Source organism: Mustelus asterias, unplaced genomic scaffold (assembly GCF_964213995.1).
Source record: "Mustelus asterias unplaced genomic scaffold, sMusAst1.hap1.1 HAP1_SCAFFOLD_1880, whole genome shotgun sequence".
In the NCBI taxonomy this organism is placed as follows: domain Eukaryota; kingdom Metazoa; phylum Chordata; class Chondrichthyes; order Carcharhiniformes; family Triakidae; genus Mustelus; species Mustelus asterias.
The window spans coordinates 46,632-72,543 of record NW_027591825.1 but is presented as its reverse complement, the minus strand read 5'-3'; the positions used below and the strand labels follow the sequence as shown (position 1 = coordinate 72,543).

Below are 25,912 nucleotides of genomic sequence, written 5' to 3'. Positions count from 1 at the left end.
CTTCCCCCGGTTCGCGGCTCCGGATTCGGCAAAATGGCAGCTGCGGCGCAGCCCCGTGAAGTCATTGAGAAAACAACAAGCTGCCGCACCGACTTGAATCGGCAAGAGCGGCCTCCTCCCACCACTTCACTCACTCCACAGACAGCGCTACCTCCGGGCTCGGCGCCGCCACTGCATTCATTCCACAGACAGCGCCGCTCCCAGTTCAGAACCAACAGTGCAGACCAACCTTTTCCCACACCGTTGTAAATTCATCCCCTTTAGCAATTTAAATAGCCCCTTAACGTAATGAAATGTCCTTTCACAGCAACATTAAGAAACAAAGTATAACAGTGAACCACAGGAGACTTTTAAGGGGCTTCTTGACAAATACATGAATGGGATGGGAATCTAGGTATATGGTCCCGAGAAGCGTCGGGGGTTTTAGTTCAGTTGGGCAGCATGGTCGGTGCAGGCTTGGAGGGCCGAAGGGCCTGTTCCTGTGCTGTAATTTTCTTTGTTCTTTGAGATATTGGAAAGTATTTGTCAAAGATACAGCTTTTAAGAAGTGTCTTAAAAGTGAAGCAAGGTAGTAGCAGGGAATCGTAAAGAGAAGTCCAGAGTTTGGGACTTAGGCAATGGAAGGTCAATGGTGGAATAGTTACAGAACCACAGAATCACGAGTGCAGAAAAGGCCTTTCAGCCCATCGAGACTGGACCGACTCTCTGACAGTGTTTTACCAAGGCCCTCCCCCCCGCCTTATCTCCATAACCCCACACATTTAGCATGGCTAATCTATCTAAAACCCACACAGACACAGGGAGGACGTGCAAACTTCTCACAGTCACCTGAGGCTGGAATCGAACCAAGGTGCCTAGCGCTGTGAGGCAGCAGTGCTAACCACGGTGACCGTAGGCAACTGAAGGTCAAAGGTGGAATAGTTGTAGAAACATAGAAGGTAGGAGCAGGAGGAGGCCATTAAGCCCTTCGAGCCTGCTCCACCATTCATTAAGATCATGGCTGATCATCCAACTCAATAGCCTAATCCTGCTTTTCCCCCATAACCTTTGATCCCATTTGCCCCAAGTGCTATATCCAGCCGCCTCTTGAATACATTCAATGTCCTCACCTCCGTCCTAAATGGTCCGCCCTAAATCCTCAGGCCCCTGGTTCTGGACTCCCCCACCATCAGGAATATCCTTTCACTGGTGGGTGAAACGAGAACTAGGGGGCATAGCCTCAAAATAAGGGGAAGCAGATTTAGGACTGAGTTGAACATAGAACATTACAGCACAGTACAGGCCCTTCGGCCCTCGATGTTGCGCCGAGCAGTGTTACCAATCTAAAGCCCCTCTAATCTACACTATTCCAATATCATCCATATGTTTATCCAATAACCATTTGAATGCTCTTAATGTTGACGAGTCCACTACTGCTGCAGGCAGGGCATTCCACGCCCTTACTACTCTCTGAGTAAAGAACCTACCTCTAACATCTGTCCTATATCTCTCACCCCTCAATTTAAAGCTATGTCCCCTCATGCTTGCCATCACCATCCGAGGAAAAAGGCTCTCACTATCCAGCATGGATATCCAGAGGGTACAGCATGACCTCCTGGCTCCGAAATTCAATCCCTCTACCAATAAAAGCTAACACACCATACACCTTAACAACCCTATCAACCTGGGTACCAACTTTCAGGGACCTATGCACATGGACACCCAGATCCCTCTGTTCATCCACACTTCCAAGTATCTTACCATTAGCCCAGTACTCTGTATTCCTGTTACTCCTTCCAAAGTGAATCACCTCACACTTTTCCGCATTAAACTCCATTTGCCACCTCTCAGCCCAGCTCTGCAGCTAGGACTTAGACGGTTAATGGTGGGACCCTGGGGAGTGTTGTCGAACAGAGATCTCGGAGTGCAAGTACAGGTTACTGTGGGATGCGAGGGAAGAGATTGCAGAGCCTCTGGCAATGATCTTTGCGTCGTCAATGGAGACAGGAGAGGTTCCGAAGGATTGCGGATGTGGTTCCTATATTCAAGAAAGGAAATAGGGATAGCCCAGGAAATTACCGACCGGTGAGTCTAACCTCAGTGGTTGGTAAGTTGATGAAGATCCTGAGGGACAGGATTTATGAACATTCAGAGAAGTTTAGTGCTCAAAAGTAGTCAGCACGGCTTTGTCAAAGGCAAATCGTGCCTTACGAGCCTGGTGGAGTTCTTTGAAAATGTGACTAAACACGTTGACGAAGGAAAAGCGGTAGATGTGGTTTATATGGACTTCAGCAAGGCGTTCGATAAGGTCCCCCATGCAAGACTTCGAGAAAGTGAGAGGGCATGGGATCCAAGGGGCTGTTGCCTTGTGGATCCAGAACTGGCTTGCCTGCATTATGGTATTTGCTACCAAATAAACCTGTTGGACTTTAACCTGCTGTTGTGAGACTTCTTATTGTGTTGCCTGCAGAAGGCAGAAAGTGGTTATTTTCTGAATGGAGGTCGGTCACCAGTGGAGACTGCGTGGAGAAGTGGCAGATGGACTTCAACCCGGATGAATGTATAGTGGTACATTTTGGCAGGTCAAATGGGATGAAGGAGTATAATATCAAGGGTAAGACTCTTAGCAGTGTAGAGGATCAGAAGGACCTTGGGGTCCGGGGGCATAGGACTCTGAAATCAGCCTCGCAGGTAGAGGAGGTGGTTAAGGCGGCGTATGGTGTGCTGGCCTTCATCAATCGAGGGATTGAGTTTAGGAGTCGGGAGATAATGATGCAGCTTTATAAGACCCTCGTCAGGCCCCACTTGGAGTACTGTGCTCAGTTCTGGTCACCTCATTACAGGAAGGATGTACAAATTATTGAAAGGGTGCAGAGGAGATTTACAAGGATGTTGCCTGGATTGGGTGGCATGCCTTATGAGGATAGGTAGAGGGAGCTCGGTCTTTTCTCCTTGGAGAGACGAAGGACGAGAGGTGACCTGATAAAGGTGTACAAGATGTTGAGAGGTATAGATCTGGTGGATTCTCAGAGGCTTTTTCCCAGGGCTGAAATGGCTGCTACGAGAGGACACAGGTTTAAGGTGCTGGGGAGTAGGTACGGAGGAGATGTCAGGGGTAAGTTTTTCACTGAGGGTGGTGGGTGAGTGGAATCGGCTGCCGTCAATGGTGGTGGAGGCAAACGCGATAGGGTCTTTTAAGAGACTTCTGGATGAGTACATGGGACTTAATAGGATGGAGGGTTATAGGCCTAGGTAGGTCAGGACATGACCGGCGCAACTTGTGGGCCAAAGTGCCTGTTTGTGCTGTAGTTTTTCTATGTTCTACATAGTTCCTTGAAAGTGGCGTCACAGATAGGGTGGTGAAGGCGGCGCTTAGCACACTTGCCTTCATCAGCCAGAAGGGGGGATCTTATAGAAACATAAAATTATGAAGGGAATAGGTAAGATAGAAGCAGGGAGGTTGTTTCCACTGACAGGTGAAACTAGAACTAGGGGGCCCACCCTCAAAATAAGGGGGAGTAGATTTAGGACTGAGTTGAGGAAGAACTTCTTCACACAAAGGGTTGTGAATCTGTGGAATTCCCTGCCCTGTGAAGCAGTTGCGGCTATCTCGTTGAATGTTTTTAAGGCAAGGATAGATTTTTGAACAGTAAAGGAATTAAGGGTTATGGTGAGCGGGCGGCTAAGTGGAGTTGAATCCACAAAAAGATCAGCCATGATCTTATTGAATGGCGAAGCAGGCTCGAGGGGCCAGATGGCCTAGTCCTCGTTGTTATGTTCCTTGGATTACCATTGACCAGAAACTTAACTGGAACATAAACCCCTCCACACGTACACACAAACTCACACACACGAACGAACCACCCCCTCCCCCCGACCCCACACACACACACAGCAGCAAGAGCAGCTTGTGAAAGATTGAAGTTTGTGGCAAGTAATTCACCTCCTGACTTCCCAAAGCCTGTCCACCATGTACAAGACACGAGAGTGATGGAACATTCCCCACTTGCCTTGATGAGTGCAGCTCCAACCACACTCGAGAAGCTCAACACCATCCAGAACAAAGCAGTCATTTTGATTAGCACCCCATCAACCACCTTAAACATTCACACCCACACTGTGGCTGCATTATGTAGCAAGTACAAGATGCACACACAGCAACACCTCCCATATACCCATTGCCTCTTTCACCTAGAAGGTGAAGGGAAGCAAATGCATGGAAACACAACCACCTGCAGATTCTCCTGAAAGTTGCAAGACATCCTGACTTGGAATTATATTGCCATTCTTCACCATCACTGAAGTAAAATCATTGAACTCTCTAACGGTGCATTTGCAACACTGAGAATGTGGTAGTTCAAGATAATGTCAATGTCTCCCTGCCACCTTCTCAAAGGCAATTATGGGGTGGCACAGTAGCATAGTGGTTGGCACTGCTGCCTCTCAGCACTAGGGACCCAGCTTGGGTCACTGTGTGAAGTTTGCACGTTCTCCCTGTATCTGTGTGGGTTTCCTCCAGGTGCTCCGGTTTCCTCCCACTGGCCGAAACACATGCAGGTTAGGTACATTGGGGGAGAATTTAGCATGGCCAAGGTACCTGAACAGGTGCCGGAGTGTGGTGACTAGGGGATTTTCACAGTAACTTCATTGCAGTGTTAATGTAAACCTACTTGTGACACGAATAAACTATGGATGTGTACTACTACTGGTGTTGCCAGTGAAGCCCACATCCAATGAATAGAAAATGTCCCCAATACTCTGACACCCCCCCTCCCCAGTCACACTGGAACACTGTCACCCTCTATCAGCACAAACTACTTCAATAATCATGAATAAACACAATAAAGGCACAATATGTAAAATGGATAATTTTATTTATATACATGTACAGAGAAGCACCACTGCAGATCCAGTGCAGATACAATCCTTTGTCTATAATACAGGTAGGGTAATGCCTGAGGAAAGCTCTCTCTGGTGGAGATTCTCACCCTTTCACTTTGGTATTTTAAACTGCAATTGAAGGGAATCGCTGGCAACAGTTACAAAAATAGAATTTTGTTGGCAATGAAGAGATTGCTCCTGGATTCTCAGGAACTGATTACATTTGAAATGAATATGAAGTTTTTAACCAATCAGTTTACATACAAGAACAAAGCAGCCTTCTCCCAGAGTCACCTTTCAATTCACAACCCTCTGACTAAACACACGTCTTTGAAATGCCTTGGGACATTTTTTTCCCCTATATTAAAGGTGCTATGTAACTGGACGGTGTCTTGCTGCTGTTGTTCTATTCATTAGCACATAGGCAGGCTGTTTCTATTCACTCAGCAGTCCACACTTGTACAGATAATTTACAATGAACCTGTTGCTTTGAGATGTGAAGCAGGAGATTATACTCTGAACTGAAAATTACTTTGTAACTGTGGGCTAAAGCTGAGTTTCTGCAGCCAACACATTTAAAGTGAGTCTGGGTTAGTTACCTGAGTGATAAGGGATGTGATAGCATGAAACCAAACTGTTCAATAACAGCAGTCAACAGTTCAAGCATACAAAGCAGGTCAGGAGACATGTAAAGTGCAGAGTCAATGTAGTGTTAACCTCATGGTGCAAACCCAGCCATCAGGATACAGGAAGGAGCTGGAGTGGACCTGGAACATACAGGCTCCTGCTTGGGGCACACATTGGAAATTACATCCAATATTAGGCCCATTTTGCTAATAAGATCAATGCCCAAGTTTCCTCCCAATCTTAATGAAAAAAGCTCAAATTTAAAGTGAGCACATCAGCGCAAACAGCCAGGAAATCAAGCAGCAAAAGCACAGGTTTTCATTAAGTAGGTAAACTAGTATTTAGCTATCACTCGTACACTGTGCACAGTTTCACGTGTAACTGGGGTAGCTTTACATTTTCTTCTGCAATATATTTATACTATAACTCCATTTAAGACAAAATACAAAGCAGGTCTTAGGATAAATATTTTAAAAATACTTAGAAATTTCAAACCAGCACCAGAAAAATTACCCTTCCCTGAAGAGCCAGAAACTCTGGTGGAAATGTTAAAAGAAATCAGAGATCCCTTTTCCCCACGCCAAGCTCCTGCCCCCTTGTCCCAGCCCTCCTTCCTGGCCTCGAGCACACACACCCTTTCCAATAATACTGCACGGTTAGTGGGCCGAGTATGGTCAGGATTTATCACATTGATGCGTATCTGAATTGTTCAAATCTGCATATTCTACAAACATGGCTTAAAAGAATGGTCACAGACAGGACCAGCTGTAACTCGATCTCTCTGAAACCAGTGCTAAAATACACAGATATTCAGAACACTTCGGCAATCTCAAAATCCTCCAGTCAGCACACTTTGCCATAGAATTTCAGCATCAATCCACTCAACAGTGGAAGCTCAGAATCTTATTTTCAATTCTCTTTAGAAACACAAACTTTACGGCACAGGTGGTCACCCAGCCGCCCCCCCCCCCCCCCCCCCGGGCCACCCAGCTTTCTTCCCCAACACTCCCCCCTTCCCCCCCACCCAGCTCAAATTCTGTAGCATGATTTATAAGGTCTTGTGTAATGCTGAAAACAAAAGGCTGGATTGAAGATTTTCACACAGCACCACGCTCTTCTCCCTCGGGGCCAACCCAGAACAAAAATCCAATGACCCATAAGTTGACCACTGCTCTCAGTTTAAAAAACAGCCACAAGCCAGAATGAGACATCTATCAGGTACGGTTAGCATCAACATTTGGCATTATGGAAGAGGGCAGAGGAGCAGTGGGAAAGGGGCAGAAGAGCAGGGAACGGAGAGAACAGGCAGGGCTAGAACAGTGTGAAGGGACAGGTTCCATTTCCAATCCATGGCAGATAGGGATATGTTGATCAGAGGATGACATTGTGATGGGAAAAGCAGGGAAATCTTTTGGAAGCAGTTGCCCCCGAGGAGGGGGGAGGGCAGGAGGGGACCTTTACTCCTCACCAGGTGGGCCAATCACAGCCTGCACATCTGCTTTAGGTAAAGTTACTGCAGCCTCATGACCAATGGTTAGCAACTCTAACAGACTTGTGAGACTAGACCCCTACAGTTGGACAGTACTGAGATGCCAGACACACTTTGACAGATGAGATTTTAAGCATACCATACATTAAGTGTAAGGAAACACCACGGACTACATGGAGACCTTTCGAGTGCCAAAGTTTCACTGTTTAGCAGTGAAGATAAAAATGCTGGATTTTCAAGCCTCCTCACGCAGTGGGCCAATCAGTTCACATCAGATAAGTGTGAGAATAGCTTGACCATCAGGCTGCCCAAGGACACGTACAGCAAGTTGAAGCTAAGCTATACAACCAAAGTTTTATAATCAAATGAAAGACCTATCCAATAACATTTGCCCAGTACAAGCAGAGATGTAACACTTCAATCATAAAGTTAGACTAACACAGTGACAGGAACAGTTTCAGGTCACTTACCCTTTGTGCTGGTTTAAGTGACGCAACGCTGTGCTCACTTTAGCTCTTTTGTTCCAATGGCAACGTTACCCCAGGATTGGGAGATACTGCACCAATAACAGGGATAACACCAGAACCAACTAGCATCACGTTACCAATATTTTTTGAACCAAATTACAAAACTATATGCTCCAAAGTTAAAACTGTTATATCTTCACAGTACAATGTACAATCATAAAAATTCTGTGAAGTTCAGTTAACAAAAAGGCACATTTGGCAACAAACAGCGAGAGGTCTGTTACAGGATAATACTCAGAATAATCATACGTGAGATTCCTTCCAGTCTTACAAGAGCTGCGGCCTCCCACCAATCCTAGTCTTTGTGCTCTTGCAGGTTACATTTCCCGAGATGCAGCAATGGTCTTTGGATTTGATGAGTGCAGTGATCTAAAGATCTCTCCTGGTAATTGCTCCCTTCCTCACACTAGGAGTCCCATCCGGGTCACTTTGGCAGAGAGAAATGAATGTATAACAAAGACTACAGGCTTTGGGCATGAATGCAAGTCCAGGTGCTGGAAAAGATGGAGAAAGTTGAGATATATACAAAAAGCACAGAGAAAACCTACAACAAATGTCAGGAACTGATCAATACATCGAAGTACATGATGCTACAGTGCAGAAACAGGCCATTCGGCCCAGTCTCTCCTGGCACTAATGCTCTATCCAAGCATCCGTCTGCCTCATCAATCAACATTACCCTTTACTCCCTTTTCTCTCAAATACTTATCTAACTTGTCCTTAAATCCATCTATGCTATTTGCCTCAACCACTCAATGTGTTACATACTCTCAGTGCGCTTTGGGTCATTAAATTATTTATTTCTTGGTGACTTGCATCTTATATTGATAGCCTATAATTTTGCTATTAAATGAGGTGGGCTGATCGATGCACCATACTGCAGTAAGGGCTGTACTTATCCCACAAATCAGTATGTTGGATGAACATTAAGTTGGCATTGACAGGCTGTTGCCAGGTCAAAGATTCGCACTCTTCAGGACTAGTTTGAAAATCATCTGAACCTGGAAGTCCAAATCGTTCTCCATCATCTGCATCTTTGTATTCTACCCTGTCGCTCAGATACAAGTTGGGCTTTATTGAATTTTGAAGTGGTATTTGTTGCTGGGTCTTAGTATTCACAGAGTTGCTTCCTTAGATTGTTAACAAGACAGTTTGTGCAGCCCATCTCACTAATCCAAAAAACTAAAATCCTGTTTTTCCCATTTCCACAATTATCTATCCAATTATCCAGTTTTTTCAAATCATCTCCCTTCACGCTCAGTTCCACTCAATTACTTCCATCGAGTGAAAATAAAGTTTGCCTTTGCGCCATCCTATTTCAGATCTTGAACCCGCTTCTCCTTGTTCAAGGGTTTGAGACAATTTCCAAAAAGTTCTCATCTGTCTCGAGCAACCCTGTATTTTTAAACATCGGCTCCTCGTTCTAGATTCACTAATGCCTTGTACAGTTGCAGCAACACTTCCCTACTTTTATATTCTATCCCTTTAGTAATAAATGCCAAAATTCCTTTTGCCTTCCTTATTCCAAATGTTCTGTTATTTCCTTAATAGTGGATTCTAACAATTTCTCAATGACAGAAGTGAAACTAACTGTTCTACAGTTTTCTACTTTCTGCCTCCCTCCCATTTTGTATAAGTGCATTATATTCTAATCCACTGGAATCTTTCCCGCATCTAGGGAATTTTGGAATATTGCAACCAATAGATCTACCATCTCCACTGCCACTTCCTTTCAGACCCTAGGATGTAGGCCACCAGATCCTGGTGACTTGTCTGTCTTCAATCCTAATAGTTTGTGCAGTACTTTTTCCAAGTGGTGATGATTGTTCTAAGTAACTTCCTTTCTATAACCTCTGCATTACCTGTTACAATTGGGATGGTATTAGTGTCCTCCACCGTGAAAATGGAAACAAAATTGACCAAGCACATTGACGAAGGAAGAGCGGTGGATGTGGTCTATATGGACTTCAGCAAAGCGTTCGATAAGGTCCCCCATGCAAGACTTCTTGAGAAAGTGAGAGGGCATGGGATCCAAGGGGCTGTTGCCTTGTGGATCCAGAACTGGCTTGCCTGCAGAAGGCAGAGAGTGGCTGTGGAGGGGTCTTTCTCTGCATGGAGGTCAGTGACCAGTGGAGTGCCCCAGGGATCTGTTCTGGGACCCTTGCTGTTTGTCATTTTCATAAATGACCTGGATGAGGAAGTGGAGGGATGGGTTGGTAAGTTTGCTGACGACACCAAGGTAGGTGGTGTTGTGGATAGTTTGGAGGGATGTCAGAAGTTGCAGCGAGACATAGATAGAATGCAAGACTGGGCGGAGAAGTGGCAGATGGACTTCAACCCGGATAAGTGTGTAGTGATCCATTTTGGCAGATCCAATGGGATGGAGCAGCAGTATAAAATGAAGGGTACCATTCTTAGCAGTGTAGAGGATCAGAAGGACCTTGGGGTCCGGGTCCATAGGACTCTTAAATCGGCCTCGCAGGTGGAGGATGCGGTCAAGAAGGCGTATGGCGTACTAGCCTTCATTAATCGAGGGATTGAGTTTAGGAGTCGGGAGATAATGCTGCAGCTTTATAGGACCCTGGTTAGACCCCACTTGGAGTACTGCGCGCAGTTCTGGTCACCTCATTACAGGAAAGATGTTGAAGCCATTGAAAGGGTGCAGAGGAGATTTACAAGGATGTTGCCTGGATTGGGGGGCATGCCTTATGAGGATAGGTTGAGGGAGCTTGGTCTCTTCTCCCTGGAGAGACGAAGGATGAGAGGTGACCTGATAGAGGTTTACAAGATGTTGAGGGGTCTGGATAGGGTGGACTCTCAGAGGCTATTTCCAAGGGCTGAAATGGTTGCTACGAGAGGACACAGGTTTAAGGTGCTGGGGGGTAGGTACAGGGGGGATGTCAGGGGTAAGTTTTTCACTCAGAGGGTGGTGGGTGAGTGGAATCGGCTGACGTCGGTGGTGGTGGAGGCAAACTCGTTGGGGTCTTTTAAGAGACTTCTGGATGAGTACATGGGATTTAATGGGATTGAGGGCTATAGATAGGCCTAGAGGTGGGGATGTGATCGGCGCAACTTGTGGGCCGAAGGGCCTGTTTGTGCTGTGACTTTCTATGTTCTATGTTCTAAAATACTGATTTAGCATCTCCACCATTTCTATGTCACACTACTAACTCCCCAGCCTCATTCTCCAAGGGATCAACTTTCACTTTAGCTACTCTCTTCTTTTTCATATTCTTATAGAAATCTTTGCTCTCCTTTTTTACATTTTGCACTGGTTTTCTTTCATAATTTACCTTTTTTTTTAGTAACCCTTTGCTGATCTTTAAAAGTTACCCAATCCTCCAGCCTGCCGCTGGCCGTTGCAATATAGTATGCCTTAGTTTTTGTCTTCATGTTATTTTTAACTTCCTTGCTTAGCCATGGATGTTTTCTCCCCTCTTACAATCTTCCTTCCTCTCTAGAATACAGTTTAGTTGGGAGTAATTGAATATAATTCCAATATTGAATATTGGAATGTTGGGAAAAATTGAATATAGGAAGGGTGTCCGAAGTAGGTTCTTTACTCAGAGTGGTTGGGGTGTGGAATGGACTGCCTGCAGTGATAGTGGAGTCAGACACTTTAGGAACATTTAAGCGGTTATCGGATAGGCACATGGAGCACACCAGGATGATAGGGAGTGGGATAGCTTGATCTTGGTTTCAGATAAAGCTCAGCACAACATCGTGGGCCGAAGGGCCTGTTCTGTGCTGTACTGTTCTATGTTCTATTTTCACTGCTCACCTACCGTTTTAACTTGTAGTCTTCCTGCCTGGTTCAATAGGGTCAAATCTATCCTCATGCCTACGTAATTTCCTTTGTTTAACTCCAGAACACTGGTGTAAGACTCCAGTTTCTCACCCTCAAACTGAATTTGAAATTCTAGCATGCTATGTTCACTCTTTCCCCAGAGGATCCTTAATGTCTGAGGAATTGGATAATTTCCTACGAGATTGCTCAGTCAGTAGACTGGTCAGTATTTAAAAACTCTGCGACCAGCCTGAACGAGTATGCGACTACAATAACTGACTTCATTAGTAATTATGTAGAAGACTGTGTGCCAAAGCAGCAAATCACATGTTTCCCAACCGGAAACCATGGATAAACAGGGATATCCACTGCTTGCTGAAGTCCAGGTCTGAGGCGTTGAAGTCAGGCGACACTAACCTATACAAGAAAGCCAGATATGATCTAAGGAGATCCATCAAAGGTGTCAAAAGGCAGTACCGTACCAAGCTAGAGTCCCAGGCTCGCCACACAGACCCCCGCCGACAATGGCAAGGTCTGCAAGACATAACAGGCTACAAGATGAAGGCAGGTAAAATCGCCGGCTCCAATGCACCCCTCCCTGATGAGCTCATCACATTCTACGCCCATGTTAAGCAAGAGTCAGCAAGAGCATGCCCTCCACCCTGGAAGCCTCGGACAAAGCTGTATCCGAGGTCACCACTGCCGATGTCAGAGCAGCCTTCTCAAAAATCAACCCACGGAAAGCGACTGATCCGGATGGGGGACCCGGACAAGCACTCAGGTCCTGCACAGACCAGCTGGAGGGGGTATTCACAGACATCTTCAATCTCTTTTTACACCAATCTGAGGTCCCTATCTTGGTATCAAAGAAAAGCCAGGCAGCGTGCCAATAATGGCTATTCGTCTCTTGGCTCTGACAACCACCATTATGAAATGCTTTGAAAGTTTAGTCATGGACAAAACAATTCCAGCCTCCTAGATTGCCTGGATCCACTAGAGTTTGTCTACCTCTGCAACAGGTCCACAGCAGACGCCATCTCCCTGGCCCTACACTCAACCCTGGAACCCCTAGATAATAAAGACACCTCTGTCAGACACCTATTCATAGATTACAGCTCAGCCTTTAACACCATTGTCCCTGCGAGACTCATCTCCAAACTTTGTGGCCTGGAGCTCGGCTCCTCCCTCCGCAACTGGATCCTAGACTTCCTAACCCACAGACCGCAGTCAGTAAGGATAGGCAACAACACCACCTCCACGATCATCCTCAACACCGGTGCCCCACAAGGCTGTGTCCTCAGCCCCTTACTATACTCCTTATACACCTATGACTGTGGCCAAATTCCCCTCCAACTCGTTCGTCAAGTTTGCTGATGACACCACTGTAGTGGGTCGGATCTCAAACAATGACAAGACAGAGTACAGGAATGAGATAGAGAATCTGGTGAACTGGTGCGATGACAATAATCTCTCCCTCAATGTCAGCAAAACAACGGAGATAGTCATCGACTTCAGAAAGCGTAAAGGAGAACATGCCCCTGTCTACATCAACGGGGACGAAGTAGAAATGGTCAAGAGCTTCAAGTTTTTAGGTGTCCAGATCACCAACAATCTGTCCTGACCCCTCCATGCCGACACAATAGTTAAGAAAACCCACCACATCTCTACTTTCTCAGGAGACTAAGGAAATTTGGCATGTCCATTACAACTCTCACCAACTTTTACTGATGCATCATAGAAAGCATTCTTTCTGGTTGTATCACAGCTTGGTATGGCTCATGCTCTGCCCAAGGAACTACAAAAGATAATGAATGTAGCCCAATCCATCACGCAAACCAGCCTCCCATCCATCGACTCCGTCTACACTTCCCGCTACCTCAGAAAAACAGCCAGTATAATTAAGGACCCCACGCACCTCGGACATTCTCTCTTCCACCTTCTTCCAGTGGGAAAAAGATACAAAAGTCTGAGGTCACGTACTAACCGACTCAAGAACAGCTTCTTCCCTGCTGCCATCAGACTTTTGAATGGACTTACCTTGCATTAAGTTGATCTTTCTCTACACCCTAGCTATGACTGTAACACTACATTCTCCACACTCTTTCTTTCTCTATGAATGGTATGCTTTGTCTGTATAGCACGCAAGAAACAATACTTTTCACTGTATACTAATACATGTGACAATAATAAATCAAATCAAATCATTAATTAATTCCTCTCCATTACACAATACCAAATCCAGAATAGCCTGCTTCCTGGTTGGTTCCCCAACATATTCCCCAAGAAGCAATCTCTATCCATTCAATGAACTCTCCTTCAAGGCTACCCCTGCCAATTTTATTAATCCAGTCTATATACATATTAAAGTTATCCATGATTATTGCCGTATCTTTCTTACAAGCCCCCAGTATTTCCTGGTTTGTACTGTGCCCGTGTGGAACTATTGTTTGAGGACCTATAGATTGCTCCCACCAGTGGCTCCTTTGCTATTTCTTATTTCTATCGAGACTGATTCAACGTCATGATGTCCAATGCTTATATCATTTCTCACCACAGCACTGAGCTCTTCCTTTTACCATCAAAAGCTACACCACCAGCTTTTTCTCTCTGTCTATCCTCCTGAAACACGGTACCCTTGGATATTCAATTTCCAAACCTAGTTTCCCTGCAACCATGTCTCAGTAATCGCCACCAAATCATACTCATTTGTCTCTGCGCTGTTAATTCATTATTCCGAATGTTTCAGACAGCCGTTAAATTTGTTTGATTATCAAATTTTCCTAGTCTTGTGCGATTGTGTGTAATAAAGCCCTATCCACAGGCCTAGCTCTGTGATTTACCAGGTCCCAGCATGATTCGCTGCTTCAGGACCTGGATCTGCATCTGAAGTGCTGGAACCTGCCAAGCTATGGACCAGGTGCTGAAAAATGCCATTAAAATGAGCGGCTTGATTCTTTTTGCTCTTTTTTGCTAGTGAGAACATGATGGGCTGAATGGTCTCTTTCTGCCTGTAACTTTCCAATGGTTCTGTGGTTCCACTATCACACAAATGCATGCATCAATGGAGTGGGACTGAGTAAAAGAATTGAGAATGGATTTCTACAATCTGGTTGTTTGGTTCAATAAGCCACATTTCCCATCGAGTTCCACCCCACCTGCTGGTCCTCGACTTTGAAGTACATCAAACAACTTCATCTCCCAGAGAGAAAAAAAATCAGACAGTGGTATTGGTGTATCAAGTGTAAATAGGATCATAGAAACTAGAAGCAGGAGGAGGCCATTCGGCCTTTCAAACCTACTCCGCCATTCATTTTGATCATAGATGATCAAATTCAATATCCTGATCCCTCCTTCTCCCCATATCCCTTTAGCCCCAAGAGCTATATCTAATTTCTTCTTGAAATCAGACAATATTTTGGCCTCAACTACTTTCTGTGGGAGTGAATTCCACACATTCACCACCCTCTGGGTGAAGAAATTTCTCCTCACCTCAGTTCTAAAGGTTTACCCCTTATCCTCAAACTATGACCCCCAGTTCTGGACTCCCCACCATTGGGAACATGCTTTCTGAATCTACCCTTTCTAAGTTTCTATGAGATCCCCTCTCACTCTTCTAAACTCCAGTGAATAAAATCCTAACCGACTTCGTCTCTCCTCATATGACAGTGATGTGGAGTTGCCGGCGTTGGACTGGGGTGGGCACAGTAAGTAGTTTCACAACACCAGGTTAAAGTCCAACAGGTTTATTTGATAGCACGAGCTTTCGGAGAGCTGCCCCTTCATCAGGTGAGTGCAGGATTTGTTTCACAAACAGGGCATATATAGACACAAACTCAACTACAAGATAATGGTTGGAATGCAAATCTTCAGGAGAACAGTGACCATGACACCACGCAACCTCTGCAAGACGTGCCGGATCATCGACACGGATGCCACCATCTCATGTGAGAACACCATCCACCAGGTACACGGTACATACACTTGTGACTCAGCCAACATTGTCTACCTGATACGCTGCAGGAAAGGATGTACGGAGTCTTGGTACATTGGCGAGACCATGCAGACGCTACGACAACAGATGAATGGACAGCGCTCAGTAATCACCAGGCAAGAGTGTTCCCTTCCCGTCGGGAACATTTCAGCAGTCACGGGCATTCAGCCTCTGATCTTCGGTAACCATTCTCTCCAAGGCGGCCTTCATGACACACGACAACGCAGAATCGCTGAGCAGAAACTGATAGCCAAGTTCCGCACACAAGGACGGCCTCAGCTGGGATCTTGGGTTCATGTCACACTATCTGTAACCCCCAGGACTTGCCTGGGCTTGCAAAATCTCACTAACTGTCCTGGCTGGAGACAATTCACACCTCTTTAACCTGTGCTTAACCCTGTCTCCACTCACACTGTCTGCACCTGTAAAGGCTTGATTACCAGTTAAGATTTGTATTCCAACCATTATCTTACAATTGAGTTTGTGTCTATATATACTCAAATTCTCTCACTATGAAGGCAAACATACCATTTGCCTTCTTTACTGCCTGCTGTACTTGCAGGCTTACTTTCAGCAACTGATGCATGAGGACTCCAAAGTCCTGTTGGGTATCCACCTCTCAGTCAAGTAATAATCTGTCTTCCTATCATTGCTACAAAGTGGATAATCTCACATCTATCCACATTATACTGCATCTGCCATGTAGATGCCCACACACACAGCTTGTCCAAATCACACTGAAGCATCTCTGCATCCTCCTCACAGTTCACCCTCCCACCCAACTTTGTACCACCTGCAAATTTGGAGATAATACATTCAGTTCCCTCGTCCAAATCATTAACATATAATGTGAACAGTTGGGGACCTAGCAGAGATCGCTGCGGAACTCCACTAGTCACTGACCGCCAATCAGAAAAAGACCCATTTATGCCAACTCTTTGCTTCCTATCTGTTAACCAGCGGCACAGTGGCACAGTGGTTAGCACTGCTGCCTCACAGCGCCAGGGACCTGGGTTCGATTCCCGGCTTGGGTTACTGTCCATGCGGAGTTTGCACATTCTCCCCGTGTCTGCATGGGTTTCCTCCGGGTGCTCCGGTTTCCACCCACAGTCCAAAGATGTGCTAGTTAGGTGAATTGGTCATGATAAATTCTCCCTCAGTGTACCCGAACAGGCACCGAGTGTGGCGACTAGGGGAATTTCACAGTAATTTCATTGTAGTGTGAATGTAAGCCTACTTGTGACTAATAAATAAACTTTAACTTTGTATCCATCTCAAGACATTACCTGCAATCCCATGTGCTTTAACTTTACATAGTAGTCTGTTATGCGAGACCTTGTCGAAAGTCTCCTGAAAGTCTAAATAAACCACATCCACTGGCTCTCCTTGATCAACTCTGCTCATTACGTCCTCAAAGAATTCCAATAGATTCGTCAAGCATGATTTCCCCTTTATAAATCCATGCTGACTTTGTCTGATATACCACAGCCTTCCAAATGCTGAGTTACGAAATCTTTGATAATAGACTCTAGCAATTTCCCCAGTACCGACATTAGGCTCACTGGTCTATAGTTTCCTGTTTTCTCTCTACCTCTCTTTTTGAATAGCGGGCTTACATTCACCACCCTCCAATCTGTAGAAACCTGTCCAGAGTCCAAAGAATTTTGGAAAATGACTCAACAGGACTGAACAGAAATAGTCCTCACCGCTGAAATAGCCCAGTCTCCCATATGAAGTGTAGTCATCTGAGTGAGAAACCAGGAGACAGTTGGCACCTGCAGAGCTAGACTTCGGTGAGAGTCAAGTGTTTCAGTACACATGGGGAAGTGGAGCATGCAAAGAAAATTCAGCATTTCAGTGCAAAGGAGGCCATTCAGCCCATCATACCCATTCCAAGACTGATGAAGGGAACTCTCGAACCTTGTTAATGTGGCACAATCTAACTCAGCATCTTTACTTGTCACTTATACCTCAGTCAACACGGATTGGGAAATCTGCTGCTGCTTCTCTGGCAGTAAGTGGTGCGAGTCTAACCATTCAAAAAACAAGAAATGAGACGGGACCATTCAGCCCTCGAGCCACTCCACCATTCATTCCAATTACGGCTGATCTTCAGCTTCAACTCCATTTTCCTGCCTGCACCTCACGCTCTTGATTCCCGAGACACCAAAACGGTGCCTCTCTCAGCCTTAAATATATTCAACAATGAAACATCCATAACCTGGGGTAGACAATTGTAAACATTCTCAACATTTGAGTGAAGACATTATAAGCCCAGTCCTCAATGATTGACTCATTATCCTGACACTGTGCCCCAATGTTCCAGATTCCCCAGCCAGGGGAAACAAACTCTGCATGAAGTTCATCAAGTCCCTTCAGAATCTTATGTTCCAATAAAATCTCCTCTAATTTTTCTGAACTCCAGAGTATATATCTAATTTACTCAACCATCATAGGACAACCCTCCCAGGGACCAATCTTATGAATCTTTGCTGTACTGCCTCCAAGTTAAGAATATTGTTCCGGATATATGGAGTCCAAAACCACACATGGCATTCCAGGTGTGGTCTCACCAAAATCCTATACAATTGTAGTAAGACTTTATTTCCATACTCCAATCCTCTTGTAACAAAGGTTAACATTCTGTTTGCCTTCCAATTGTTTGCAGTATTTGAATGCCAACCTGCTTTATTCCATAGACGAGTGCACCCAAGTTCCTTTAAGCATCAATATTTACACGTTTCCATCTTTTAAAAATATTCTTTTTTATTCTAATGGCTAAAGTGAATAATCATGCACTTGCTCACATTATACTCCACCTGCCACCTTGTTCACTCATGTAACCCGTCTATATCTCTTTGCAGCCCTCACAACTTACATTTCCACCTAGCTTTGTATCGTCAGAAAGCCTGGATACATTACTGTCTCTTCACCTTAGGTCATTAATATAGATTATATTCAGCTGAGGCTCCAGCACTGACCCTGCAGCACTCCATTTGTCACAGCCTGCCAACTAGAAATACATCATTGATCCCTCCTCTCTGCTTCCCGTCCATTAACCAATCTACTATCTATGCGAATGTCTCTCCCCCAACTCCATGAGCCCTCATCTTGTGTATTAACCATTTACGTGGCACCTTATTGAATCCCTTTTGGAAATCCAAGTATACTACATCTACTAGTTCCCCCTTTTCTACTCTAATTACATCCTTAAAAAAAACACTGATGAAATTATATGACAATTTTCACTTCATAAAACCAAGCTGAGTTTGTCTGTTCATATTATGATATTCTAAACGCACTGTTGAGACTTCCTTAACAATAGATTCTAGCATTTCCCTGAGGACTGATGTTAGACTAACTGGTCTGTAGTTCCATTTTCTCTCTCTCCTTACTCGAATAGCGGTGTTATTTGTTAACTTCCAATCTGCTGTGACGTTCCAGAATCTATAACATTTTGGAAAATCATAACCATATACTTACTATATCTCTGCAGCTATCTCTTTTCTTAACCATAGGATGTAGACCATTAGGTTCTGGGAATTTGCTGGATTTTACTCCCTTAGTTTTCTCCAACACTTTTCTCTGCTGGTATCAACTACCTCACTCTTATTAACTCCAAGGTTCCGTTCTATTTCTGTTGTATAATTGATATCAACTACCATTAAAGCAGAGACAAAATATTTGTTTAATGTCTCTTCCATTCCCTCATTCACTGTAATAATTTATCCTGTGCCTGCCTCTAAGGGGCTGATAATTACTTTAGCTTAGGAATGAGAAGAGGGGAAGCATAAAAATGGAGCGTCCAGTCTCACCATTTGCAAGAATGAGTTTCAAAAATCAGATCTTACAAATTCCACACTCACCAGCTCTCCTTCTGGCCCCCCAAAGTCCAAATAGAGCATCCTGATCCCATCATCAGCTGACATTTTCAACCTTTCAAACGGATACTGGAAAAGGGTACTGGATGAGTCTACGGTTGAGCTGTTCTGAGACATGACAAAACCACTTTCATAGTGAATGAGCAGCGTGACGTCTTGTCCATTCCAAGTACATCCTGTTAAAACAAAATTAAAATGTTCCCATTAATTGGTGTTATATGAGGTGTCAGGACTACTATCTGTCAATGCCACTGATCGGACAGGAGAAGTGCGTGGATTCAACAGCTAAGTAGGGATAATTAATACACTGGTCCATAAATTACTAACTAGTTCAACTTTTAAGGTCATTAGCAAAAGAAGAAAGGGAGTGTGAAGCTCGTGTGAATGTTGGACCCTTGGAGGACGAGAGGGGGGATTTAATAGTGGAAAACGAGGAAATGGCTGAGACTTTAAATGGGTTTTTTGTGTCGGTCTTCACGGTGGAAGACACAAATAGTTTACCGAATATTAACGATCGAGTGTTGGTAGGAGAAGAGGTACTCAATACAATTATTGTTACTAGAGAGGCAGTGCTTGGTAGACTAACGGGACTGAAGGTGGACAATTCCCCGGGCCCGGATGGAATGCATCCCAGCGTACTGAAAGAAATGTCAGAGGTAATAGCGGATGCGTTAGTAGTTATTTATCAAAATTCACTGGACTCTGGGATCGTGCCAGCTGATTGGAAAATGGCTACTGTTACGCCGCTGTTTAAAAAAGGAAGTAGACAAAAGGCGGGTAACTACAGGCCGGTTAGCTTAACGTCTGTAGTTGGGAAAATGCTGGAAACCATCATTAAAGAAATAGCAGGCCATCTGGATAAGAATGGTTCGATCAAGCAGACGCAGCATGGATTCATGAGAGGAAAGTCATGTTTGACGAACTTACTGGATTTTTATGAAGATGTGACTAGTGCGGTTGACGGAGGGGAACTGGTAGATGTGGTATTTTTGGATTTCCAAAAGGCGTTTGATAAGGTGCCTCACAAAAGGTTGCTGCAGAAGATTGGGGCACACGGAGTTGGGGGTAGGGTGTTAGCGTGGATTGGCAATCCAACAGGAAGCAGAGAGTTGGAATAAATGGGTGCTTTTCTGGTTGGCAGATGGTGACTAGTGGCGTGCCGCAGGGATCGGTACTGGGGCCTCAACTGTTTACTATTTACATCGATGATCTGGAGGAGGGGACTGAGTGTAGGGTAACAAAGTTTGCTGACAACACGAAGATAAGTGGGAAAGTGAATTGTGTGGAGGAAGCGGAAGGTCTGCAGAGAGATTTGAATAGGCTGAGTGGGCGAGGATCTGGCAGATGGAGTATAACGTTGACAAATGCAAGGTTATTCACTTTGGAAGAAATAATAGCAAATTGGATTATTTAAATGGAAAAAAATTACAACATGCGACTGTGCAAAGGGACCTGGGGGTCCTTGAGCATGAGTCGCAAAAACTCAGTCTGCAAGTACAACAGGTGATCAAGGCGGCAAATGGGATGTTGGCATTTATCGCGAGGGGGATAGAATATAAAAGCAGAGAAGTCTTGCTGCATCTGTACAGGGCATTGGTGAGGCCGCAGCTGGAATACTGTGTGCAGTTTTGGTCCCCTTACTTGCGAAAGGATATATTGGCCTTGGAGGGAGTGCAGAGAAGGTTCACCAGGTTGATATTGGAGATGAGGGGTGTAGATTATGAGGAGAGATCGAGCAGATTAGGTTTGTACTCGGAGTTTAGAAGGCTGAGGGATGATCTTATAGAGGCATATAAGATAATGAAGGGGCTGGATAGGGTAGAAGTGGAGAGATTCTTTCCACTTAGAAAGGAAACCTCAGCCTCAATATTAAGGGGGGTCAGTTTAGGACAGAGTTGAGGAGGAACTTCTTCTCTCAGAGGGTGGTGAATCTCTGGAATTCTCAGCCCACTGAAGTGGTGGAGGCTACCTTGTTGAATATGTTTAAGTCACGGATAGATGGATTCCTGATCGGTAAGGGAATTAGGGGTTATAGGGATCAGGCGGGTAAGTGGAACTGATTCACTTCAGATCAGCCATGATCTTATTGAATGGTGGGGCAGGCTCGAGGGGCTTGATGGCCTACTCCTGCTCCTATTTCTTATGTTCTTATGAGAGTTTGGGATAATTATTTTATGTGGAGAGCTGTTGGGATTCAGGAGGTCTGATCACAAACAATGAGGGAAACAAAATCCAGAATAGCTGGTAAAACAGAAATGAATAAATACAGTGCAGCCCCGTTTTAACGTGATGGTTGGGGTCCATAAAATGTTATCGCGAATGTTATCGGGGTCACGCTAAATCACTAAACAGGAAATAGCAAAAAAAGGGTCCATCGCACGATCGCATCATATCCGATTTCGCGCTAAATCGGGGGGCGTAAAACTGGGGTTCCACTGTATTTCAAAAAAGAAAAGCTATTTCCCAGAAACAGAACGGCAGTAATGTAAAATTCTGTGCTTTTCATTTTCTTGGACTTACTCCAAATGTTAAAGTTAAGTTCAGCAATGCGATTCTTGGAAGTATTGTAAACGGTGAAGAGGAAAGTGTATAACTTCAAAAGGACACAGAACAGTTAGGAAGATAGGTGGCAGGTGAGGTTCAATGTGGAGGCATGTGACATGATGCATTTTGGCAGGAAGGACATGGAGAGACAATATAAAATCAGGGCTAAAATTCTTCAAGGACTATAGGGACCTGGGTGTCAATGTGCATAGATCAGAGAAAGTGGTAGGACAGGTGGAGAGAGCAGTAAGTAAAGCATATAGTATTCTAAGTTTTATTAATAGGGGCATAGAGTGCAAAAGTAAGGAGGTTATGCTGAACTTATACAAGACACTAGTTGAGATCTCAGCTGGAATATTGTGTACAGTTCTGGGTGCCACACTATAGGAAGGATACGAACAGACTCGAAACTTTGGCTCTATTCTCGCTCCACAGAGGCTGTCAGACCTGCTGAGATTTTCCAACATTTCCTGTTTTTGTGCTTTTATCTGTGATTCTGAAGTCAGACTTAGATTTCATGGAATTGATGTTGGCTTGAATAATTGACGAGAAGGTAGGAAAGAGTAGTGATAATAATGAAGGAACAATTAAAGGTGGAAAAAAGAGAGGTTTAGGAGGGGAATATCAGAGTTTAGGACCTAGACAGCTGAAGACATTCGGCAATTGCGAAGCAATTGAAATGGAGGTGGGGGCAGAATTCAAAACCAGGATTGATGGGGTGTTCATATCTTGGAGCTTGTAGGAAATTATGAGGTCTTGGGTAGATCTTAAATCAAGGATGACAATTTTAAAACTGGCTCCTGATCCAACAACACCTCAATGCTGGTAAAGGGGATGGCACGGTGGCACAGTGGTTAGCACTGCCACCTCACAGCACCAGGGACCCGGATTCAATTCCTGGCTTGGGTCACTGTCGGTGTGGAGTTTGCACGGGTTTCCTCTGGGTGCTCTGGTTTCCTCTCCCTCATGGATTCATGAAGGGAAAATCATGGATTCATGAAGAGAAAGTCGTGTTTGACGAATCTACTGGACTTTTATGAAGATGTCACGAGTGCGGTTGACAGAGGGGAACCGGTGGATGTGGTGTTTTTAGATTTCCAGAAGGCGTTCGATAAGGTGCCTCACAAAAGGTTGCTGCAGAAGATTGGGGTACACGGAGTTAGGGGTAAGGTGTTGGCGTGGATTGGGGATTGGCTATCTAACAGGAAGCAGAGAGTTGGGATAAATGGGTGCTTTTCTGGTTGGCAGTTGGTGACCAGTGGCGTGCCGCAGGGATCGGTGCTGGGGCCTCAATTGTTTACCATTTACATAGATGATCTGGAGGAGGGGACTGAATGTAGGGTATTCAAGTTTGCTGATGACACGAAGGTGAGTGGGAAAGCGAATTGCGTGGAGGACGTGGAAAGTCTGCAGAGAGATTTGGATAGGCTGAGCGAGTGGGCGAGGATCTGGCAGATGGAATATAACGTTAGCAAATGTGAGGTTATCCACTTTGGAAGAAATAATAGTAAATTGGAATATTATTTAAATGGAGAAAAATTACATCGTGCGACTGTGCAGAGGGACCTGGGGGTCCTTGTGCACGAATCGCAAAAACTCAGTCTGCAGGTGCAGCAGGTGATCAAGAAGGCGAATGGAATGTTGGCCTTTATCGCGAGGGGGATAGAATATAAAAGCAGGGAGGTCTTGCTGCAACTGTACAAGGCACTGGTGAGGCCGCAACTGGAGTACTGTGTGCAGTTTTGGTCCCCTTATTTGCGAAAGGATATATTGGCCTTGGAGGGAGTGCAGAGAAGGTACACCAGGTTGATACCGGAGGTGAGGGGTGTGGCTTATGAGGAGAGATTAAACAGATTGTGTCTGTACTCGTTGGAGTTTAGAAGGATGAGGGGTGATCTTTTAGAGACATATAAGATAATGAAGGGGCTGGATAGGGTAGAGGTGGAGAGATTCTTTCCACTTAGAAGGGAAACCAGAACTAGAGGGCACAGCCTCAAAATAAGGGGGGGCCGGTTCAGAACAGAGTTGAGGGGGAACTTCTTCTCTCAGAGGGTAGTGAATCTCTGGAATTCTCTGCCCATTGAAGTGGTGGAGGCTTCCTCGTTGAATATGTTTAAATCACGGGTAGATCGTTTTCTGATCGATAAGGGAATTAGGGGTTATGGGGAGCAGGCGGGTAAGTGGAACTGATTCGCTTCAGATCAGCCATGATCTTGTTGAATGGCGGGGTAGGCTCGAAGGGCCAGATGGCCTACTCCTGCTCCTATTTCTTATGTTCTTATGTTCTCCCACGGTCCAAAAGACGCGCTGGTTAGGTACGTTAGCCATGCTAAATTCTCCCTCAGTTTACCCGAGCAGGCACCGGAGTGTGGCGACTAGGGGATTTCATTGCCTACTTGTGAAACAACTTAAACTTAAGGAGCACAGGAGTGCTGGGTGAGCAGGACCTGGTATGAATGAGGATACTGGCAGCAACATTTTGCATGAGCAAAAGTTTAGGGAGGAGAAAGATGGGAGGCTAGCCAGGATAGCAACAGAATACTTGAATCTGGACACAATGAAGGCATAAATAAGGCTTTCAGCAGAGGGGCTGTGGCAGTGGAGAGATGTAATGGAAGTGGAAGCAAGCAGTGTTGGTTTTGGGAAAGATAAATCCAGACTCCATTTCATACAGGATATTCTGTGTGACTGGTAGGGGTCAAATAAGTACTGCACGAGTGGCAGAAACCAGAGCAGAAAGATTTAATCAATGACTAAGGGTGTTAAGACAGGAATGGAGGGAATAAAAATATCTAGGGTTTTGGGGGGAGGAGCTGCTGATAGTTAGCAAGCTTGGAGACAAGCAAAAAAAGTAGATTCTGAACCAGGTAACCAATGTTCAATTTCAGATAAATATGGTAATTAAAACAAGTTTCTGAAACAAATAGGAAACATTGCACAAATAGAATTCCATAACGTGCCTGGATACCACCCAATTAGAGTTTGGATTTGCGTGAAAATCTAGTCTTCACAGGGCTAAGAAAGGTCATTACTACATATTGCTGCACCTTTGGGGAAGAAAGCCACGTGGTGGACAAGTAATCCAGAGGCCCAAACTAATGTTCTGTGGACAATGGTTCTCAGAGCTGGGTAAGAGTTTTAAAAACAACAGGTTAAAGTCCAACAGGTTTATTTGGTAGCAAATGCTTTTAGCTTTCGGAGCGCTGCTCCTTCGTCAGATGGAGTGGATATCTGCTCTCAAACAGGGCATACAGAGACACAAAATCAAGTTACAGAATACTGATTAGAATGCGAATCTCTACAGCTAATCAGGTCTTAAAGATACAGACAATGTGAGTGGAGGGAGCATTAAGCACAGGTTAAAGAGATGTGTATTGTCTCCAGACAGGACAGCCATTGAGATTCTGCAAGTCCAGGAGGCAAGCTGTGGGGGTTACTGATAGTGTGACATGAACCCAAGATCTTGGATTTACGACAAAGAGTGATGGGGTAAATCTGACCCAGACACTTTGAAAGCTACTTGCATTCCAGCCTTTGTCACACAAGATAATTCAAAATTATGCCCTCTGTCACTTAGTCAAAACCTCCACTGAATATGCGTCGCTCAAAGCAAATGGCCCAAGGTTCAGAAGGTATCCATAGAAACACTGTCCCCTTCTGCCATACAATGATATCAGAACACACCCAAAGCTCCTGCACTGCTGACAGACACATTATGATCACCTTACACAACACATACCCAACGTCACCTCCTTAATCAGTTCGGAAGCACAGTGGCAGCCTTGGACAAGCATCCGTGTCCACGTTGATAGGTCCCGGTGAGTTTCCACGCGGAAAACGTGCATCTCGATACCTTGTCGTGACCCAGTCCTTGTGGCAAACATTAGTTCTGAACTAATGGCCGGGGATCCTCTCACTGACCCTGAGTGAACCAGCCTGAAAAGCCAGTAAAAAAAAAGACACATCAGCAAGACAGTGAATTAGATCCTGGAAACCTCGCCCAATCCACAAGAATACGAGCTCCCCATCGGTCCTGTTAATACATACACACGCCTGCCTTAACACAAGGGGTAACTATCAGCAACACCACCAATCTTCGTGTCATGCGCAAACTTATCAGACCACCTACATTTTCCTCCAGATCATTTACATATACTACAAACAACAGAGGTCCCAGCACTGATCCCTGCGGAACACCACTAGCTA

At 44.9% G+C, this 25,912-nt stretch overlaps 1 protein-coding gene across 1 annotated transcript in view; it reads right to left on the bottom strand.

The window, feature by feature from the left end:
* Positions 1-4,836: 4,836 nt before the first annotated feature.
* The window catches only part of LOC144488814 (beta-2-syntrophin-like), a 47,319-nt gene continuing 26,243 nt past the window's right edge, over positions 4,837-25,912 (bottom strand). The window contains exons 5-7 of the mRNA XM_078206914.1: positions 25,446-25,642; positions 19,148-19,338; positions 4,837-7,997 (exon numbers count right to left, since the gene is read on the bottom strand). Of these exons, the coding sequence (XP_078063040.1) occupies positions 7,905-7,997; positions 19,148-19,338; positions 25,446-25,642 (481 nt within the window). The 3' untranslated portion in view covers positions 4,837-7,904. The remainder of the gene's footprint in view (positions 7,998-19,147; positions 19,339-25,445; positions 25,643-25,912) is intronic.